Source organism: Lepus europaeus, chromosome X (assembly GCF_033115175.1).
Source record: "Lepus europaeus isolate LE1 chromosome X, mLepTim1.pri, whole genome shotgun sequence".
NCBI lineage: Eukaryota > Metazoa > Chordata > Mammalia > Lagomorpha > Leporidae > Lepus > Lepus europaeus.
Window position 1 is genome coordinate 118682543 of NC_084850.1, and position 20072 is coordinate 118702614.

Consider the following 20072-nt stretch of genomic DNA (forward strand, 5'->3'; position numbering starts at 1 on the left):
GAGAGGGAGGCACATAGGAGATCTTCCATCTATTGATTTGCTCCCCAAATGGCTACAACAGCCAAGGCTAGCCCAGGCTGAATCCAGAAGTCAAGAACTCCATCCGAACTCCCAGGTTGGTGGGTAGGAACCCAAATACTTGACCCATCTTCCACTGCTTTCCAGGAATATTAGCAAGAGGCTGGATCAAAAGCAGAGTAGCCAGGACTTGAACCTGTGTTCTGATACATGATGCTGGTGTAGCAAGTGCCGGCTTATCCTGCGGCACCACAGAACCGGCCTCAAGCACTTCTTTTATGTGGATGTAAGATATACTATATTTTAAATATAATCACAAGCCTGGTGAGTGGCTCCCTCAGGGTATTTGTATGTGTTTGTGTTTGTAGGTTTTCATTGGGGGAATTTTAGGGATAGATATCAGGCATTGAGTGGCACAGTACAAGAGTGCCAGCAAAGGTTTTTGACAAGTGTTTTGATTTGAAGTACTGGGAAAGCAAATGTATGATGTGATGGATGAAGGTAGGTGAATCCATTTTTTTGATTTCTCAGCTATAATACATTGTTTTCCTTTTATTCCTTTCCAAAGCACATAGCATATACCTTGTCAGTAAGTATTTGTTCCAGTGTTACCATTTCAGCCAGATTTCCCAAAATTAGGTCAGAACAATGGGCCAATGATTTTTCCTTTGAGGAAATCATTGACCAATGTGGAGTTACTAAAGATTCTTTTTTTCAGAAAACCTTCCCCCTCTAGATTATAAAAACAATGTTTGAAATATATTAATCTAAAGACCATAACATGGGTTGTATACAGAATGTTACATATTTGCACATACGTACAGGCAAAGTATTCAGATGGGGCCTTCTCCATCTCAGATCTCAGAAGATTAAGTGTTATGAGGAGAAACCAGACAAGGAAGGAAAATATTACTATTAAAAAAATGATCCTCAGGCAACCAGCCTAGAAGACGGGATATTGTATATCAAGGTGTCAAACTTCACTGATGCCTAAAAGAAAATATCTTAGAAGAAAAAGTATTTGCTTTCCCTCTACTAGGAATTTTCTTCTTAACTTGTCATACAAATAGACAGGCACAGATGGAATGTTGCAAAACATCTCTTGGGAGAAAATTGTCAGAGTGAAGGTGGCATTGCCATTTTACTCCTTTTTGTTAAGGGATGCAGTGTTTATCCTGAAAGCAATCCTCTATCTGAGGATATATTGTCACAGTTAGAACAATTTGCTCCTCCATTGGGAATGCTATGGGTTGCCCAAAGAACCCAGGACATCTGGAATGCTTACACAACCAATAGAAGGAGCCATGTTTTCTACACAAACACTGAACACTTCTTTAAAAAAGCATAATGAATTGTAGTACAATTTATGACAATTGATTTATAAAATATTTCACAAAAGTAAAAAAAATTGCACTGTAATATAAAACATGGATGCATTGATAAACTTTAAAATTTTATGTTATGCTTTAAATGTTCTTCCTTTACAAGGTTAGCATATTTCCTAATTATAGAAAACACTAGAATAAAATGTGTTCAGCAAAAGCTGTTGGTAAGTTTCTCTCATGAGAAGTTTCATTCAAAATCTTGGTGATTCCAGATTTGGAGACTGTTAAAGCACAAACAATAATCAGACCATATGCTGGTTCATTTCTCCCAGTGGTGGTAACAGAAAAATCTATTGCTTCTGCCTCTTGAATGTTTTTGATCACTCTGTTTTATGAAGATAAAAACATGTTGAAGAAAATAGTGGGAAAGTTGCCTTGCATTTTGTAAACAGATGCCTTCAAGAATTTGCGAACATTTTTTAAATCTTTGTATCTCATTAATAATCATGATGAAATGGGCATTTTGAGAACTACCAATAGCAAAACATATGATTATTCCTCCGTAGAGAGCAGTAAATGGCTCCTTATACCATGACAAAACTGAAAACATAGTCAGCAGCTCATCTGGTTTAGCGGTCTCCACAGTTAGTATACATGAAGTGCCTATCCTAGATAACAAATTTTCTTTTACCAAAATGGCCATAACATGCCCTGCTTCAAAATGAATAGGTCATTATCTCATCTCTCAACATGTATTGATTTTTGGTGCATGAAAATTAGTAGTGCTTTGAGAAAATAATGTAGAATTAAAGATGGACCCTAAAATGTCATGTTTTCTAATATAGATGTAGAGTAAGAGCAAACATATGGCGTAGCAGTTGTGTTGCCACTTGGGACACCTCCATCCCCTATCAGAGTGCCTGGCTGAGTCCCAGGTACTCTGCTTCCAAATCAGCTTCCTGTTAATGCATACCGTGGGAGGTACCACCTGATGGTTCAAGTACTTGAGTCCCTGCCACCCATGTAGAAGACTAGGATTGAATTCCAGGTTCCTTATTTTGGCCTAGCCCAGCCTTTACTGTTGCTGGCATTTAGAGTGAACAAGTAGATGGAAGATCCCTCTTTGTCTCCATCATTCAAATAAAATGAAAATAAGTATATTAAAAAAAGGTTTAAAAAGTATGAGCAAAGAGATTTGCTGTAGGGCACAAACAACTGAAGAGTTGAAAACAAAACATTCTCATGTTAACTGTCTACTTTTGCTTCATAGTTCATAATTTCCCTTTTTGGTAAATTTTTATTCATGTAAAATCTCTATTAATGGTAATGATTTTTAAACATTCATAAACATGATCTTTGTGTCTTTTCCTAAACATACCACTGAATTTTCTTTTTGATTTAAAATAAAATCTATTTAAGAGGATTTAAATGTCCACTTTTAATTTGGAGAAATCAACCTCCAATTATAATATTATTCATAGAACACATGCTAAAAAAAGATTATGTGCTATAAAAGTAGAGATAAATAGCTAACATTTCTTACAGATGGCAAATGTAATTCTCAACACTAAAATCTAATACAAGTTACCATGGTAATCTATTGGAAATCAACACATTTTTTCCTACTATATGACCTGAGAGAGTAGTTAGCATTTTTTATGTGTCATGTCTAATTTCTCACTTTACTGACCTGGTTGTCAAAGTTCGACATACAGGAACTGCTTATTAAAAGTTATGCCTTGGATTTTATGACCCAGTTGTGCCATTTCTCAACCAAATGTGAGAATTTGCAGCCATAAAAATGCACAACCAACTCCCTCTACCCAACAATGATGCTTCAATGCCCCAGGATAGTAGAAGACATCCCTCTGGAAGCAGTGACTCAATTATTGAGGACACCTGATCTAGTGCTTTGCCCATAGCTGGCACTCAATACATATTTATTGGATGGAAATGACATTTTTTGCTTTTTCGTACAACACCATTCTATGAATTATCTTCTTTAAGCAGAGTGAAGTAAGGTTTCAAGTGGAATATGAAGTATCATCAATCAACAGGGTGTTTTTACCTGGAAATAATGAGAGCATGAAGGTGGTTCCAAGAAGGAAGTCTGAGTGGTTGTTGGTGGGTGATGGCGATGAATATGCTCTCCTGTTCATGATCTCTGTGATTATACATGTGCGATTTTGCTCTGTGCTAGATGATTTTGGTGGGCTTCTTGTAAATATTTTAAGAACTGTATTACTTTTTTCTAAACTGCCTGTTTGTCATTTTCTAATACAAAATTGCAATGGATTAGGTTTAATTACGTTTTACAGCCTCTGTTAAATGCTAGACAGATGCCTGTTAAAATGCATTAAACCTTTGAACACATAAGAATGGCTTATCTACATTGACCAATAATATGTGGTGGTTCAATTCCAAACTATACCCATCCTTCTTTTTTTTTTTTTTATTATTTTTGACAGGCAGAGTGGACAGTGAGAGAGAGACAGAGAGAAAGGTCTTCCTTTTGCCGTTGGTTCACCCTCCAATGGCCGCCGCGGTAGCGCGCTGCGGCCAGCGCACCGCGCTGTTCCGATGGCAGGAGCCAGGTGCTTCTCCTGGTCTCCCATGGGGTGCAGAGCCCAAACACTTGGGCTATCCTCCACTGCACTCCCTGGCCACAGCAGAGAGCTGGCCTGGAAGAGGGGCAACCGGGACAGGATCGGTGCCCCGACCGGGACTAGAACCCAGTGTGCCGGCGCCACAAGGCGGAGGATTAGCCTGTTGAGCCACGGCGCCGGCCCCATCCTTCTTTATTATACATGATTGAGATTTAGTTGAATGCAAGTGTTCATAAGAAGAATTCAGAAGTGTTTACTGCTTATGTTTTGTTCCTCCTTGGTAATGCTATTTTTATAGGCTGAACACTATATACACCCTAATTGAGAGAGAGAGAGAGAGAGAGAGAGAGAGAGAGATTCCTAAGTGTACTCCCATTTTAAAACCTGATATATGCAGGAACTGTGTCCAACAATGAATGCTATCTTTATTTAATAGGTTAATTATTGTAATACTTGAAGGCCATTTCAAACATCTCTTTTAGTAGGGAGTGTATTATATAAAAAACAACTTCACTGAACACATTGGGCAAGTAACCTAGTTAAGAATAGAATCTAGGGGCCAACCCTGTGGCACAATGGATAAAGCTGCTGCCTGTGGTGCTGACATCCCATTTGGGCACCAGTTCGAGTCTTAAGTGCTCCACTTCCGATCCAGCTCCCCGCTAATGGCCTGGGAAAGCATTGCAGGATGGCCAAAGTGCTTGGGCCCCTGCACCCATGTGGAAGACCTGGAAGAAGCTCCTGGCTCTTGGCTTCTGATTGGCCCAGCTCTGGCTGTTTTGGCCATTTGAGGAGTGAATCAGTGGATGGACGAGATCTCTCTCTCTCTCTCTCTCTCTCTCTCAAATAAAAAATAAATCTTAAAAAAAAATAGAGTCTAAGGGCAATGTACTGATGTTTAAATAGGTCTAAAGGCATGGACCAAGTCAAAAAGAATGAAGTAATAGTTCCACTGACTGGCTATACCCTGCTTTCATTTCTTCCTCATGAAAGCAGTGAGCTCTAGAGATGCTGTCGAGTTTATAAGAAGGATTTGCTGTCTGGTTAAGGGCTTTGGTATGCCGACTATATTGCACATCAATAGCAGCAGCCTCAGTAAGTGACAAGTGAAATTCAAACCCTGAGTTCTACCACAGACTAAGGAATCTGAATTCCTTGTTAACAATCTCCTTAAATCATCTATGTGTACCATAAAGTTTGTGAAGAACTAGTCTAGAGGCTTCTATTTGATTCTCAAAAGTGGAAACGAGGAAGTTAACTTCTGTCAATGCTTATAATAAAAGAAGCATACATCTGTTTACCTTCTGCTTACATTTTGTATAATTTTGAAGGGTTTTCAACTAAAAATATCTGTCATTCTGTTTTGAATTTCCCTACTATGAGTAGTTTAGATGCTGATATCAATTTCAGAAAGGGATGGGGTTTCTGATACCCATCCTGTGGAGCAGTGGTTCTCAACTAGGGCAGTTTTTTCCCCACACCCCCTGGTGACATTTGTCACCATCTGTGGATATATTTGGCTGTCATAACTGGGAAGGTCTGACTGTTATCTAGTTGGCAGAGGACAGGGATGCTGCTAGACAAACTACATGCACAGGATAGACCCCACTGCAAAAATGAATTATCCAGCCCAAAATGTCAATAGTGACAAGATTGATAAACCCTGCTGTAGACAATGTTTTGATTATTCAGAATACATTTAATCAACCGTTCATCACATTTATTAAGTGTGGTAGGGATATTGAAGCATACAATAGAAAAGTATGAGATAAAGATCTTTATCAGAATTAAACATTTCAGGACAGGCATTTGGCCTAGTTGTTGACTCCAGTTAAGATGCCCTTGTCCCATACTGGAGTACTTGGGTTTGAAATCTGGTTCCAGTTCCTTACTCCAGCCTCCTGTTCATGCAGATCCTCATAGACAGCATTAATATAGTCAGGTAATTGGGTTTCTACTACCCACTTGGGAGACCAGATTGTGTTCCCTTTTCCTCTTTAAAAGGCCCCAGCTACAAACTGTCTTGAGCATTTGGGGAGTGAATCAGAAGATGGGAACTCTCTGTTTCATTCTCTCTGCTTCTCAATTTCTTAAAAAGTAACTTAACAATTGATAAAATAAATGTAAAACTCAATAAAGCAAATAAAGGACTTCCAGTGACTATAATGATTTTTATTCAAATACGTAAGAGTTTGGCACACATGAAGGATCAATAGGAAGAATAAAAAAACTAAAGAGTTTATCATCCTTGGTCCTAATAGTAGTTTTGTCCAAGGTCATCTCTTTGTTACTTATTAATTGAGAATTAAGTTAATCTTCAGCAGACAGTGGTATTTTGCTTTTGTAACAAAGATACTTCTTTGGATATTGTTCACAGAGAAGAAAACTGAATTACCAAAATGTCCAAAAGGCAAAATTATCTTATATAACAAATCTTCATACTGTGACCAATCAGCCAAAACTGAGATCAACAGGCTTTTGAAAAAGATATTCCACTGCTGAGATCAAATACCATTAATCTCAACTTAAACCATACAGTCTATATCTAAGGAAATAGCTCAAAAGGTTAATTTCCAAGTCTATAAATTTAGTGGCAATTCATAATAACCTCCAATTGTTTTTGTTTGTTTTGACATGAGCTACCAAGACAAAAAATATGGAATTGGGGCCTGCTATTTAAATGTCTCACAAAACTGAGGGGCAGAGAGTAAAAAAAGGTTACAGGACAGAAGAAAATTTTGACTGCCAAATGTCAAATTTCATCCAATGAGAGATTAATTAAATCTGATGGCCTTGATCTGGAGATACAACAGAAACATAACTAAAGTTATTTAATATGTTGGCATTGAGTAAGCTGATTCAGCAGAAGTGACTCTCATGAACTCCAACTCCGATTTAAGAAGTCATTGTCTTTCTAGAAAGATGCTCCCATATAGAAAGGTTTTTTTGATAATTGGGTAAGGTTTGGGTTTTACATATACTTTTTTTAGGATTTATTTATTTGAAAGGCAGAGTTACAGATAGAGTGGAGAGACAGAGATATTTTCCTTCCATTGGTTCACTCTCCAAATGGCTGTAAACATCCAGGACTGGGCCAGGCAGAAGTCAGGAGCCAGGAGCTTCTTCTCCACCTCCCACATGGGTGGCAGGGTTCAGGGACCTGTGCAATCCTCCACTGCTTTCCCAGACACATCAGCAGGGAGCTGGATCCAAAGCTGGGACTTGAACCGCCACACCCATATGGGATGCCGGTGTTACAGGCAGTGGCCTAACCTGCTGCGCCACCATACTGGCCTCAGCTTTTACATATTATGAAATCAACAAAGATGTCAAGTGGCCAACCTCAAAAGAAACCTCTCTCACTATATCACTCAGTAAATAAGTGCATTAGGCAAATACTAACAAGGATAGGGGTACATATTACAAAGATGAGTCATTGCAGGAAGGGATAAACAGTCCACTGGGTCTAAATTCATTCAACTTTAAAACAATGCATTCTAAGTGATGTGCATGTTAATTATGTTACTAAAGATACTTTGAGAACTAGGGAGTTTATTGAGCAAGTCTAATTCCCATTGATTAAATTCTTTGGAGGGAGAGAGTGTGCATAAGAAAGAAAATGGGTTTAAGGGAGAATAGAGAAAGCCTAGATGCTTATCATCGCTAACTAGTGCTAAATCTCTCAGATAGATACTTTGCCTGTTCCAAACTAATTTGTGATGAATGAATTGCTATATTATTGTAATCAATATAAGTAAGCATAACCATTTAGACGAAGATTGTTAATAAGCAGCCTTAATGCGACAGTTTCAAGGTCCAACATGCACTAGAGGCACAATTCCATATTAGGGATGTTTAGTATCAATGTAATTTAAAAAGTAAATGACAAAATTCCAAATTATATTGGTCCTTATTTCTTGTTCATTTAACTTTATGAGTGGCTAGCACAAACCCAGGCACATGTAGCTTCTTAGTTATCACTGTTACATGTAAGAATAAATGAATTAAGCTCTCTCTTTTTTTTTGAAAAGTACATTCAAACCAATGTAAATCTATCATAAGGTCAAATTCAGAATCAATATAAGAAAATCACTGGAGCTAAAGCTGAGTATTTTGATAAAAGATGAATTAGAATTCAGGGATTTTTTAAAAGGAATATGCAATTACTATATCCTTCATTACCCAGACTATGACATAGTTGGAGCAGGGAAATCTTGTAGTAGCTTGTTAATATTTATTAAGTGCTAAGTAGGTGTCAGTGTGATAACTATTAACATATATAAAGTTCATTTAATTTCCACAGCTTCTTTATGTTGTAGGTCTTCTAACTATTTCCATTTTATAGAAGAGAAATTTGAGGCTCACAGAGATGAAGTTTTGCCCAAGATAGCACAGACAATAAGAACTCAATTGGATTTTGAACACAGCCAGCCCTGTTCCCAAGTCCATGCCCTCATCCAGAGAGATACTATGAACAAAATAAACAGACAAGAAGGAATTTAGGACTGCCTGACTGGACAAAGTATGACTAGTTCTGAGGTCAGAGTATAGAGCTGCAGGGTATTTGAGTACTATTTGTGTCAGAAAAACAGAAAACATACAGAACAGAATGGGGGGAATACACAAGGCCAGAGCTTGGGAGGAAAACTGACGATCAGTGTTTAATGCATTTTTAGATAGGCAGTAGCAATTAGAAATCCTGGGCCAGTGCCGAGGCTCACTAGGCTAATCCTCCGCCTGTGGCGCCGGCACCCAGGGTTCTAGTCCCAGTCGGGGCGCCGGATTCTGTCCTGGTTGCTTCTCTTCCCGTCCAGCTCTCTGCTGTGGCCCAGGAAGGCAGTGGAGGATGGCCCAAGTCTTTGGGCCCTGCACCTGCATGGGAGACCAGGAGAAGCACCTGGCTCCTGGCTTCGGATTGGCGCAGTGTGCCGGCCGTAGCGGCCATTTGAGGGGTGAACCAACGGAAGGAAGACCTTTCTGTCTCTGTCTCTCTCTCTCACTGCCTAACTCTACCCGTAAAAAAAAAAAAAAATTAGAAATCCTAACAAAGACATCTGAGTAGAAGATGCAGAGCCTCAGACATGGAATTCAATCAAATATGGGCAGTGGGAGAAATAACCCTGTAACAAATATAGCAACCATTTGTTTTGGTTGTTTTGGGGGCCAGAAACTAACAGTCAAGCTTGCCAGGCCAGCACTGGCAAATAGGATTGAAAAGAAGCTGTTAACTAGAATGAGGAGTAAGGGGCAGAATACATTAGTATGACTCCATGGGCCTTGCTTCTTCATTGTTAAATTCTGCCCCACTTCATATCCAAGTGCTCTGTAAAGTAAGTGAGATATATCTGTATTGTGTATCTGCCACGATTCCAACTGTCCAAGTACCCTCTCTGGCTGTAGAAACTGACAACCAGGTATATTCTCAAGCAATGTTTTTCTATTGTAAAATTTTCTTGTAGAATCGACTTTTATGGAATTAAGTATCTTTTACAAAGATAAAGGCTGATCCACAATCTAGCCTAACTCAAATGTAGCTGAATTATTTATTACAGTATCCCCCTGGCATTAAGGCAAACACATTTGATATATAAGAGTGTTATTTCAAAGAATCCATACCACCCATTTGAAGGCTCAGAAATCATGTTATATCAACAATATTGAACAAAAGATAATATGCTTAGATAACTTTTGCAAAGAAAAAAAAATGACAGTTTGTGGTGTCCAAGACCTGTATTCAACAAATGTGTTTTTAAAAATTTTTTATTTATTGGGCCGGCGCAGTGACTTAACAGGCTAATCCTCCGCCTTGCGGCGCCAGCACACCGGGTTCTAGTCCCTGTTGGGGCGCCGGATTCTATCCCGGTTGCCCCTCTTCCAGTCCAGCTTTCTGCTATGGCCCGGGAAGGCAGTGGAGGATGGCCCAAGTCCTTGGGCCCTGCACCCGCATGGGAGACCAGGTGAAGCACCTGGCTCCTGGCTTCGGATCAGCGAGATGCGCCGGCCGCAGCGGCCATTGGAGGGTGAACCAACAGCAAAAAGGAAGACCTTTCTCTCTGTCTCTCTCTCTCACTATCCACTCTGCCTGTCAAAAAAATTATTTATTTAATTGAAAGAGAGAGAGCACAAGTGTGTGAGCGAGTGCTCTTACCCACTGTTTCACTCCTCAAATACTTTCAGTGCTGAGGCTAGATGGGCTGAAGCTGGAACTGAATCTAGGTCTCATACATGGATGGCAAGGACCCAACTATTTGAAGCATCACCTGCCGCTTCCCCGGGTCTCTGTTAGCTGGAAGTTGGAATCATAGTCAGAGCCAGTGAACAAACTTGGGTATTCGGATATGGAATGTGGGCATCCTAACCAAATTCTTAACTGTCAGGCCAAATACTCACCCAAACAAATGTTTCAATATGTATCTCTAGGGAGATTTGTAAAAAGAAGACTTTTAAGGGCTGTTAAAGAATTCATGAGTCAATGGCAGAAAACTATGATTAATAGCAGAAAGTCTCAGTTCCTTCTCAGAACCTTAATCTTCTGAGTAATCTATCATCTAATAATTACATAATTACTAGCATGCTTTTTCTGGAACTTCTATGATCAAAGACCCAAACTGATCAGCTCACAAATGCTATAGTCTGTTCTTCTGAACCTTACAGGCTGGCGAAGTTGTTGATATACCATCTATTGATGAAGACCTTTCTTTTCCTGTGGGATGGGTGGAATAGATCATTCCACTTGATAATGAGCCCCTCAAAAGCAAGAATGCATCCATTCCTGCCTCTGTGATCTGATGACTCACAAAGCTCCCTTAAAAAAAAGGCACACGTTCACTTTAAGAGGGACTTTTGGTGTACAGGACCTTGATGTACTTTGGTTTCTTAATGTTTTTATTTTACTAAGAATTAAATGCTATTGATAAAAATAAATATTGGAAAAAACACTGTGGAAGTCTTAGGATTGAAGAACACTCTAACATTGGCCACAATTTACTTTTTCATGTTTAGGGAATCAGATGTTACTGGAAAAGTGTTTTCAAACAAATTCCTTGATTCCTCAATCACTTATTTTTCTAGAAGCAGAAGCCTTTGTAGCTTTGTGAAACTTAACCTTGGGCTTCACATTCTAAAATTAGCCCTGGGAGGGAGGGTGGTGTTCCACCGTCCTGGCTATGTGCCTGTCTGTCAAAACAGAGCTTTAATAGCTTTATCCTTAGATAAAACTCAGTTTTCCTTCCTCTCTCCTTATGATTGGTGTTAATTGTCACCCTAATCATTCCCCAAAGGAAAATAAACATTATCTAGGTCAACAGATTGTTGAATATGCCCTATATCTCCTGTTCACTATGTCCGTTCTTGGGGAATAATTCAAAGTCTTTATTGAGAGCATGTTCAAGAGAGTGACCAAAATAGTGCAAGGATTTTTTCCATACCATGAAGAATAAACAAAAGGAGCAAAAGCAGTTGAATCTGGCAAAGTAAAGATCCAGCAAGGTCATGATGGCTATCATCAAACATTTGAAGGGGTTTCTTGGGAAAAAGTGACTAGATGTATAGAACTAGGGTCAATGAATAGACAGTCAAAAAGGGATACTTCTTAAAAGACTTTTTCCCAAAGATAGAATGAGCTTCCTTGAGAGGGAATATGCGCCAATATAAGCTGTTAGCCCACTTTAGAAGATGCTATGGGAGGATAAGCAGTTCAATTACATGACATTTGTGTTGCTTCCAATCCCGAAAAGCTATTTCTGTCCTTGTATATGCATGATACTTCCACGCAAATTCCTCCATTTACTAAATATTAAGCCACAGAAAGAAATAATTATGTTGCTAGTTGCTGCTTATATTCTTTCAACTCACATCCCCAAAAGTAGGCTATTTTAATACTGTAGTCACCTTGACAACAGAGGTGTCTGTTTTAATAGCTTTCAGTAGCATTATTCAAAAAGAATCTATTGTCCAATAAAGTAGGAGAAACAGTCTTCAGTGCTCTCTTTTTTTTTTTTCAAACCTCAAAGAGTCTAGGATTAAACATGTTCTTTGAAATTAAAATCATGGAAAATTTGCTGAGTAAGTGAACTTCAAGTGTACTTTTGCCAAAGACTAGAAAGTTTTCATTTAGTATAATATAGAGTAATATTTTTCTCTTGTAAAGTGCACAAAAATTTCACTAAAAGGCAAACAATTCAATGCAAATTGATATGTATTATAACCCTATGCATAACATGATGGGGCTGCTGGGGAGTTAGAATTAGTGCAGCAGACTTTGTACTCAACTGCAACCTATCTTACAATGAATTGTTATTCAATAAGGAAGGATATTACACTTGAACAGGTTATTAGTGGGAGATAAAGAAATTATCAAGAAACTCTGCAATTGAGAAACCACCAGAAATAGTTCTTACACTAAAGGACACTTTCCAATAAGAAATACAATCTTTGACTTAAAACATCTGGACATTTTTAATTAACTAATGCCTATTTCTAATAAATAGCATTTCACTAAATGCTTTCTTTTTGCAGTCTCTGTGTCAAGCCCTTCACATTTATGATCTTCTTTTATCCTTACACCACACTAAAGAGTTGATCCTATTGTTTTCTCTATTCTGTGTATCAGGCAACTGAAGCTTAGGGAAGCTAGATACCTTGCCCAAGGTTGTACAGTTGATATGAAAGCAGAGCAAGGAATCCAAATTTGAATCTCTGTCTGCTCTGATGCCCCTAGTGCTAATGTGATTATTTTATTTAGGGTAAGTATATGCAGGAAAACAAAATTTCATCTGGTTTTGGTTTCGAATGATTGCCCTCTGATTGTATGCTCAGCTGATGGCTGTAGCTTAGGATATACTCACCTCGTTTATGAAGGAGAACACTAGCATGTCGACGTCCATTTCCATTTTCCACATAACAGGAGTAATTGCCCAAGTCACCTTCCTCCACAGAGTCCACAATTAATGAGATGGAAACTTCCTGTTCCCCAAGATGCTCCTTAAGAATTCTAGAACATAAAGCAAAACGAAACAAACAAAAAACCCAGACAAACATACACATACATGAAAAAGAAATAAATGTACATGTATCTGAATCTGATCTGAAAATACCTACAGCATCTGGGCTTCACGTTTGGCTACTCATTGATGCTATGTTAATTAAATTATATCATGCCCTTTTCTTCTTCACTTCTAATGAGGAAGCTTGTCTTTGTAGATGCTAATGAAGTTGCAGTTAATTATCTCTCTTAGCAGGACAATCACACTGTCATAATAAAGAGGTGAGAGAGACCTTGAGGAAAAATATACAAATTGCTTTTTTCTTTAAGAAGAACTATGGTATAAATCTGAGATAAGAAATTATAATGTCTATGGCTGGAGGCCTGATTATATATCAGGTTAATTTACAAAAAGAAGAAGAAAATTTCTGAGCTATTTTGACATTTCAGTTGAAACCTCAAGGCTGACTTTTGTTAATAAAACAAACTATTTGCTTAATTTTTTTATTTTTAAAGAAGCATGAAATTATAAACCTATAGTCTAAAAGTTTTAATAAAGTGTTTGATTCTGACATTTAAAATTAATGATCAGTGCTTGCTAACATCACTATCAAAGATTTTAGCCATCTTTAAGTTCAAATGGAAAACTTCAAACAGGGGTTCCCTTTCTGTATTCTCATTGTACCCACCTGTGAGTAACTCATCTCTGTGCAACATTTCCTACTTTAGCATGAAGCAAAAGATACCTTTCTAGAACGTTCCCCCATATACACAAAACCAGAGGAGGTAAAAGTTAAGAAGTTTATGGTCCTTTTTTTTTTTTTCAATTTAGCATTTCAGAGCATATGGGTAAAAGAAAAGACTGAAGTTTTAAATGTGAAAAATGGCAGACAAGCATATTTAGTTCACATTGGAGAATTGCCCATCTGGGCCTTCCAGAATCTGATTGTAGTATTCTAAAGTATGATATTCTTGTGTATTTGTTGTCAGAAAGAAGATCCCAGTAGAAATAATCTCATATGACAGTTGTATATGTTTTTGTGTTCTATTGAAAAACATTTTCTCTTCTACCTTTGACAATGTTTTCAAAGTCTTGACATTTAAAATGCAGAACACGGGTTAAAATGCTCATATATACCCAGAAGATACAACCTTTAGAGGGGAGACTGTTTAGAAATGATCATCATGTTGATGTGGGTGTAACTGAGTTGTTATTAATATCTGCGCATTTTACATTAGGATTAAAAATAACTATCTATGCTCAGGTACATTTTTTATCAGCATTAAATACCTTGATTCTTAAAAGCAAATAAATAAATCAGTAAATACATTTTTCTAAAAAAGAAGCTTAAGCATTATAAACATTTCTTTTTATTCTCCTAAAGTCTTTGCACTCGTGCTTTGCAGTTCCATAGTCTCTTAATAATGTTTTTGCTTCTTGGCCATTAAATAATACGAAAAAGCATATTTGTACTGTGAAATGTTAAAACAAAAAACCCTCCTTTTACCTCATTTTCCATTTGTGAACAGAGCAAATGTTTAATCTTGACTTCACAGTTTAAAAGAAAAAAAAATTATTTTACCTAATGTCACTTTCCCAAACTCGATTTTCATCCAGATCTTCAATAAACTTCTCTCCTTTCATCCAGTAAATTAAAGGACTGACATCTCCACTATACCCAAAGAAAGCTCTGCAGGTTAGATTAGCTGAATCACCTGTGGAGAGATGTGATGGAAACGTGTTATAAAACTATTGGAACATGCTTATTTTAGGCAAGCTAGCAGGTAACATTTTGGTCACTCCATTGATTTAATGAAACATCTTTCTAAAAGAATCATTTTTCAAGTATTTTCAATCTTTGTCAAATTTATAGAATGGGCACTTTTGAAAGTATGGCTTGTTTAATGGAATGAGAGTTACTTATAAGATTTTGAAGATGATTGGTTAGTCATTTTACAGAATGTTTTTCCAGTTAGGTTTGCCTGATGTTTTTTCATGATTGGACTGAGGTTATGAATTATTGGGAAGGATCCCACAGGGCTGATATACCCTTCTCAAGGCATGATATCAGAGGATATATATTGTTGATAATTATCAGATTTTCTATGGCACATAGAAGTTGTACCTTAATCTTCAATGTGAGAACAGAAAAAAAGTAAAATGTTTAGCTAGGAAAGAAAAAGAACCATAAATCCAATATCTCAACAAGATTTCATTAAAATATTTTTACTTCATGAGGAATAATGTCTTAATTAAGGAAGCTAACACATACTTAGGTATAAAAGAATATTAAAAGACAATGTACATAATTAAGGAAACTAACACGTGCTTAGGTAGAAAAGCATATTAAAAGACAATGTACAGTGTATAAAAAGTTTAACATATAAGAGTGAAATTGACATTTTGGTATTTGATTATTGTTTATAGCCCTTGTCTATGCTCTTGAGGAACAGTAGTTTTTCTACTTACTACTTGTTGAATTCTTTATTTAGTGGAATGTTAAGCTTTTGATTATAAAGTAACCTAAAAGTATATCATTGTAAAAATTAAAAGAAAAATAAGAAAGGAAGGAAGATGGAGGGTGGGAGTGAGGGAGGAGAGTGGGTAGGGTGGGAAACATCATTATGCTCTTAAAGCTGTATATATGAAAAAAATGTAATGCAACTGGCTCCGTGCCATAGTAGGCTAAGCCTCCGCCTGCAGTGCCGGCATCTTATATAAGCGCTGGGTTGAGTCCTGGCTGCTCCTCTTCTGGCCCAGCTCTTTGCTTATGGCCTGGGAAAGCAGTAGAAGATGGCCCAAGGGGCCCGGTGCTGTGGCGCAGTGGGTTAACACCCTGGCCTGAAGCACCGGCATCCCATATGGGCGATGGTTCAAGACCTTGCTGCTCCACTTCTGATTCAGCTCTCTGCTATGGCCTGGGAAAGCAGTGGAAGATGATCCAACTCCTTGGGCCCCTGCACCCATGTGGGAGACCTGGAAGAGCCTCCAGGCTCCTGGCTTCAGATCAGCACAGCTCTGGCCATTACGGCCAATTGGGGAGTGAACCATCAGATGGAAGACCTCTCTCTCTCTCTCTCTCTCTCTCTCTCTCTCTGCCTCTCCTCTCTCTGTGTGACTCTGACTTTCAAATAAGTAAATAAATCTTAAAAAAAAAAAGAAAAAACATGGCCCAAGTCCTTGGGTCCCTGAACCTGCATGGGAGACCTAGAAGAAACTCCTGGCTCCTGGCTTAGGATCAGCCCAGCTCTGGCCTTTATAGCCATCTGGGGGGTGAACCAGCGGATAGAAGACCTTTCTCTTTGTCTCTTCCTCTTCCTTTAACTCTACCTTTCAAATAAATAAAAAAGAAAAAGAAACTGTATATATGAAATACATGAAACTTGTTCTCCTTATACAAATAAAAAATTTTAAAAAGACAATTCATGATAATAAATATTTAGAATTTTCATTAGAGATAAAATCAATGGTACTACTGTGGAAATTAGCTTCTTTCAGTGTGTTCCTTGGCAGAGACCATTCTAATGGTGAATATGGATCAGTCTATCAATGTGGTAAGTCCAAGTCCCTAACTAAAAGGGACAATGAATTTGGAGACTACAGAAGGCAAAGTTTCTTCAGGAGAGTTAATTGCCCTTTATACACAACTGGTTAACCCAAGCCTCACCTAACATTAGAGAACTGAAATATTTCAGTATATACTGGTTTCAAGATCTTGCTGCCTCCAAGTGGAGACAGAGATTGGAGGATGGGATGGGGCCTCATAAGGGCCTATGTCAGCTTGGATTATTCTCAGAGATGGGCACCACATGAAGAGCTGAAAATTAGGAATCAGTGACATTTTTGCTGACATCTTAAGTGAGCAAACTTTTTCAATTAGCTGTTGCCAAAAACCAATGAGAATATATTTTTTAAAAATAGGTATTCATTTATTTGAGAGGCAGGAGATGGAGAATCAGAGAGGCAGAGAGAGAGAGAGAGAGAGAGAGAGAGAGAGAGAGAGAGAGAGAGAGAGATCTCATCCACTGGTTCATTCTCCAAATGATCACAACACTGCAAATAAGATGAAGCCAGGAGCCCAGGACTCAGTTTAGATCTGCTAGGAGGGTGGAGTAGACTCAGATGGAGGGACCATCATAATCACTTCCAAGAGCCTGCATTAGCAGGAAGCTGAAATTAGGAGCAAGAGCTGGGCACTGAGCTCAGGCACTCTGATGTGTGACATGAACACCTTAACTGCTAGGCCGAATGTCCACCCCCAAAATTCCTAGGGATATTACTGAAGGGTCCTGATGTTCCCTTGACCTCAAGGTGCAAGGAAGGAAATTCCTGAGGACTGGAAACCTCTGAGCTAAGCTGTGAATTAATAATGTCCCCTAAAATTGTGCTAGTGAGTGATTTTACAATCAAACCCAGAGAGCAGCAGAATGCACTTAGATATATGCTTTCTAAGCCTAAGCACTGGTATCTATAAACTTGATTCTACAAGTTCCATAACAAGAACATTTTTTATTAGATAAATTCAATCTAAATTCAATCTAAGAACAGTTCATAACAAATTTTTATTAAAGATTTATTTATTTATTTGAAAGGCAGAGTTACAGAGAGGCAGAGGCAGACAGAGAGAGAGAGAGAGAGAGAGAGAGAGAAGGAGAGACAGTGAGAGGAGGTCTTCCATCAGTTAGTTCACTCCCCAGATGGCCGCCACAGCCGGAGCTGTGATGATCTGAAGCTAGGAGCCTGGAGCTTCTTCCAGGTCTCCATGTGGGTGCAGGGGTCCAAGGACTTGGGCCACCTTCCGCTGCTTTCCCTAGAGCATTTGCAGGGAGCTGGATCAGAAGTGGAGCAGCCGAGACTCGAACCAGCACCCATATAGGATGCCTGCACTGCAGGCAACAGCCTTACCTGCTATGTCACAGCACCAGCTCCTGAAAAATTTCTTGTTCTTCTACGATTTCTAAGCTGACATGATACACCCTTCCCTTTTTATTTTATATTTGATCATGTTTGCATGTTCTCTAAGACTCCTACTGTATTTTGAATCTGTGTTTAATGGTCATCATTGTTGACCAGATACAGCAAGTCCAGAAAATGCACACTTTTAAGAGGCAAAATGAGGCCCCAAGGAGGTTCCTGTACTATTTTTTTGCACACAAATAATTTGATATTTAATTCCCTCTTCTTTAGTGAATATTTACATTATAAAATGGATAACTGAATGATTATCTTATTGATTTGAAACTAACCAGATTTCTACTGAAAGAATCAGCCAACATTTGATTTAAACATTTGATTTAAAGAATTTTAAATCAAATATCCTTTGCACCTATACTTTTTTTAGAGAACTAGATTTTACGCAACTGATTGCATGTTATAAGGCCAAGATAGTCATGCGTTGAACAGTAAGTCTCAAAATACTATATGATGATTAACATTACATGCTGACAGAATGAAACTGTTACACACAGTTTTAAAAAGGCATAAATGAATAATTTACACAATGTATCTTTTAAGTAATCCCACCAGCAGGGCACTCGCCACATGTCTCATGTTAGATCTTTAACTCTTTCCTGAGGGAAGGCAGGCAGGCCTGTGTGGACCCCACCTGTGTTGTGCATGGTCGCGACCCAGGTGTTGCCCATCCCCATCACCGCCCACAGGTGGGCGTGGTAAGTGACTGGAAGGCGGAAGGCAGAGCAGAGCCTCACCCTGGCGGCTGGTCCTCTCCCACAGAGTGCATATTTTTATTCAGTATAATCACGTGAGTATAAGGGAGATTTTCGATGTTTTCTATTAAATATATATATATTTGGAATAAACCGAACCAGGGCTATTCTGTGTGTTACAGACTAAAATAATAAGTTATGGGAGAGGCTGGCGCCGTGGCTCACTTGGCTAATCCTCCACCTGCGGCGCTGGCACCCCGGGTTCTAGTCCCGGTTGGGGCGCCCATTCTGTCCTGGTTGCTCCTCTTCCTGTCCAGCTCTCTGCTATGGCCCGGGAAGGCAGTGGAGGATGGCCCAAGTGCTTGGGCCCTGCACCCGCATGGGAGACCAGGAGAAGCACCTGGCTCCTGGCTTTGGATCAGCGAGATGTGCCGGCCGCAGCGGCCATTGGAGGGTGAACCAACGGCAAAAAGGAAGATCTGTCTCTCTCTCTCTCACTATCCACTCTGCTGTCAAAAAAAAAAAAAAAAGAATTTGCTTTCTTGATTATCTTGGCTCACCTAACTCCCCTTGAGCTCTGACACTGCAGTGCTATGGTGACACCTAAGAGAACACCCTCCAGACTTGCATTGGGCTTGCTGTGGGTTAGAAAGTGGAATTCGTGTAAGGAATAAAAGAGGGTGGAGGGAAGAAGAGGAAGGCACTTCCCTCAGAGGGGAAAGAGCATGAGTCACAGAAACCCAGGGAACTTCTGATGAAACAAAATAATTTAGAGTGACTGAAGCCAAAGTATATATGGGATAGGGTGGCACTTTTGAGGCCAGAGCAATAGCAGCCCTGCTCTTCTATGTGGGCCATGTTGAAGAGTTGAGATTTCATTTAGTGGCAACTGGAAACTGGGGGAAGATTGCAAATAAGAGACTGACATAATCACATCTCCAATCTAAAAAAATCACTCTTACTGTATGTTCAATCCTTGGATTGGATCAGAAAGAAATCAAGAAGGATTGAAAATGTTACAATACTCTGAGATCACAGAAGGAATAGTCACTGCGATGATCAGATTATTGCCATCTAATTTCTTAAAAGGCTAAAGCACAGGTTGTAGTAATGACTGCAGATCATTATGCCTGTTACCAATGTGATAATAGGAGCCTATCTCAAGGCAAAGATTAAAATGGAAGCCTGATAAGATAGAAATTTTTTTTATGGTTTATATATTTACATATGTCACCGTGTATGTGTGACAGAGAGAGAGAAAAAAGGCTGAGGAGCTGCTAGTTCCTTTAGCATATAGCCAGGACATAAAGTCAACTTGAGCAGCTCTTTGTTCTGTTGATATGGTGTAACTAAGACTTAGTTACAGTTAGGAGAGCTGGAAGCTCTTGTACCCCTGCAATATAACCCTCTCTCTTTAACTGTTGGTTTGATACACCCACCTTCCCAGGATGCACCTGTCCCATCTGGTGCCAG

General features: G+C 38.9%; 1 protein-coding gene across 1 annotated transcript in view; it reads right to left on the reverse strand.

Annotated features, from left to right (window-relative positions):
• IL1RAPL1 (interleukin 1 receptor accessory protein like 1) overlaps nt 1–20072 on the reverse strand; it is a 665884-nt gene that overhangs the window by 24696 nt on the left and 621116 nt on the right. Inside the window, exons 6-7 of the mRNA XM_062183135.1 lie at nt 14516–14648; nt 12796–12941 (exon numbers count right to left, since the gene is read on the reverse strand). Coding sequence (XP_062039119.1) covers nt 12796–12941; nt 14516–14648 — 279 coding nt within the window. The remainder of the gene's footprint in view (nt 1–12795; nt 12942–14515; nt 14649–20072) is intronic.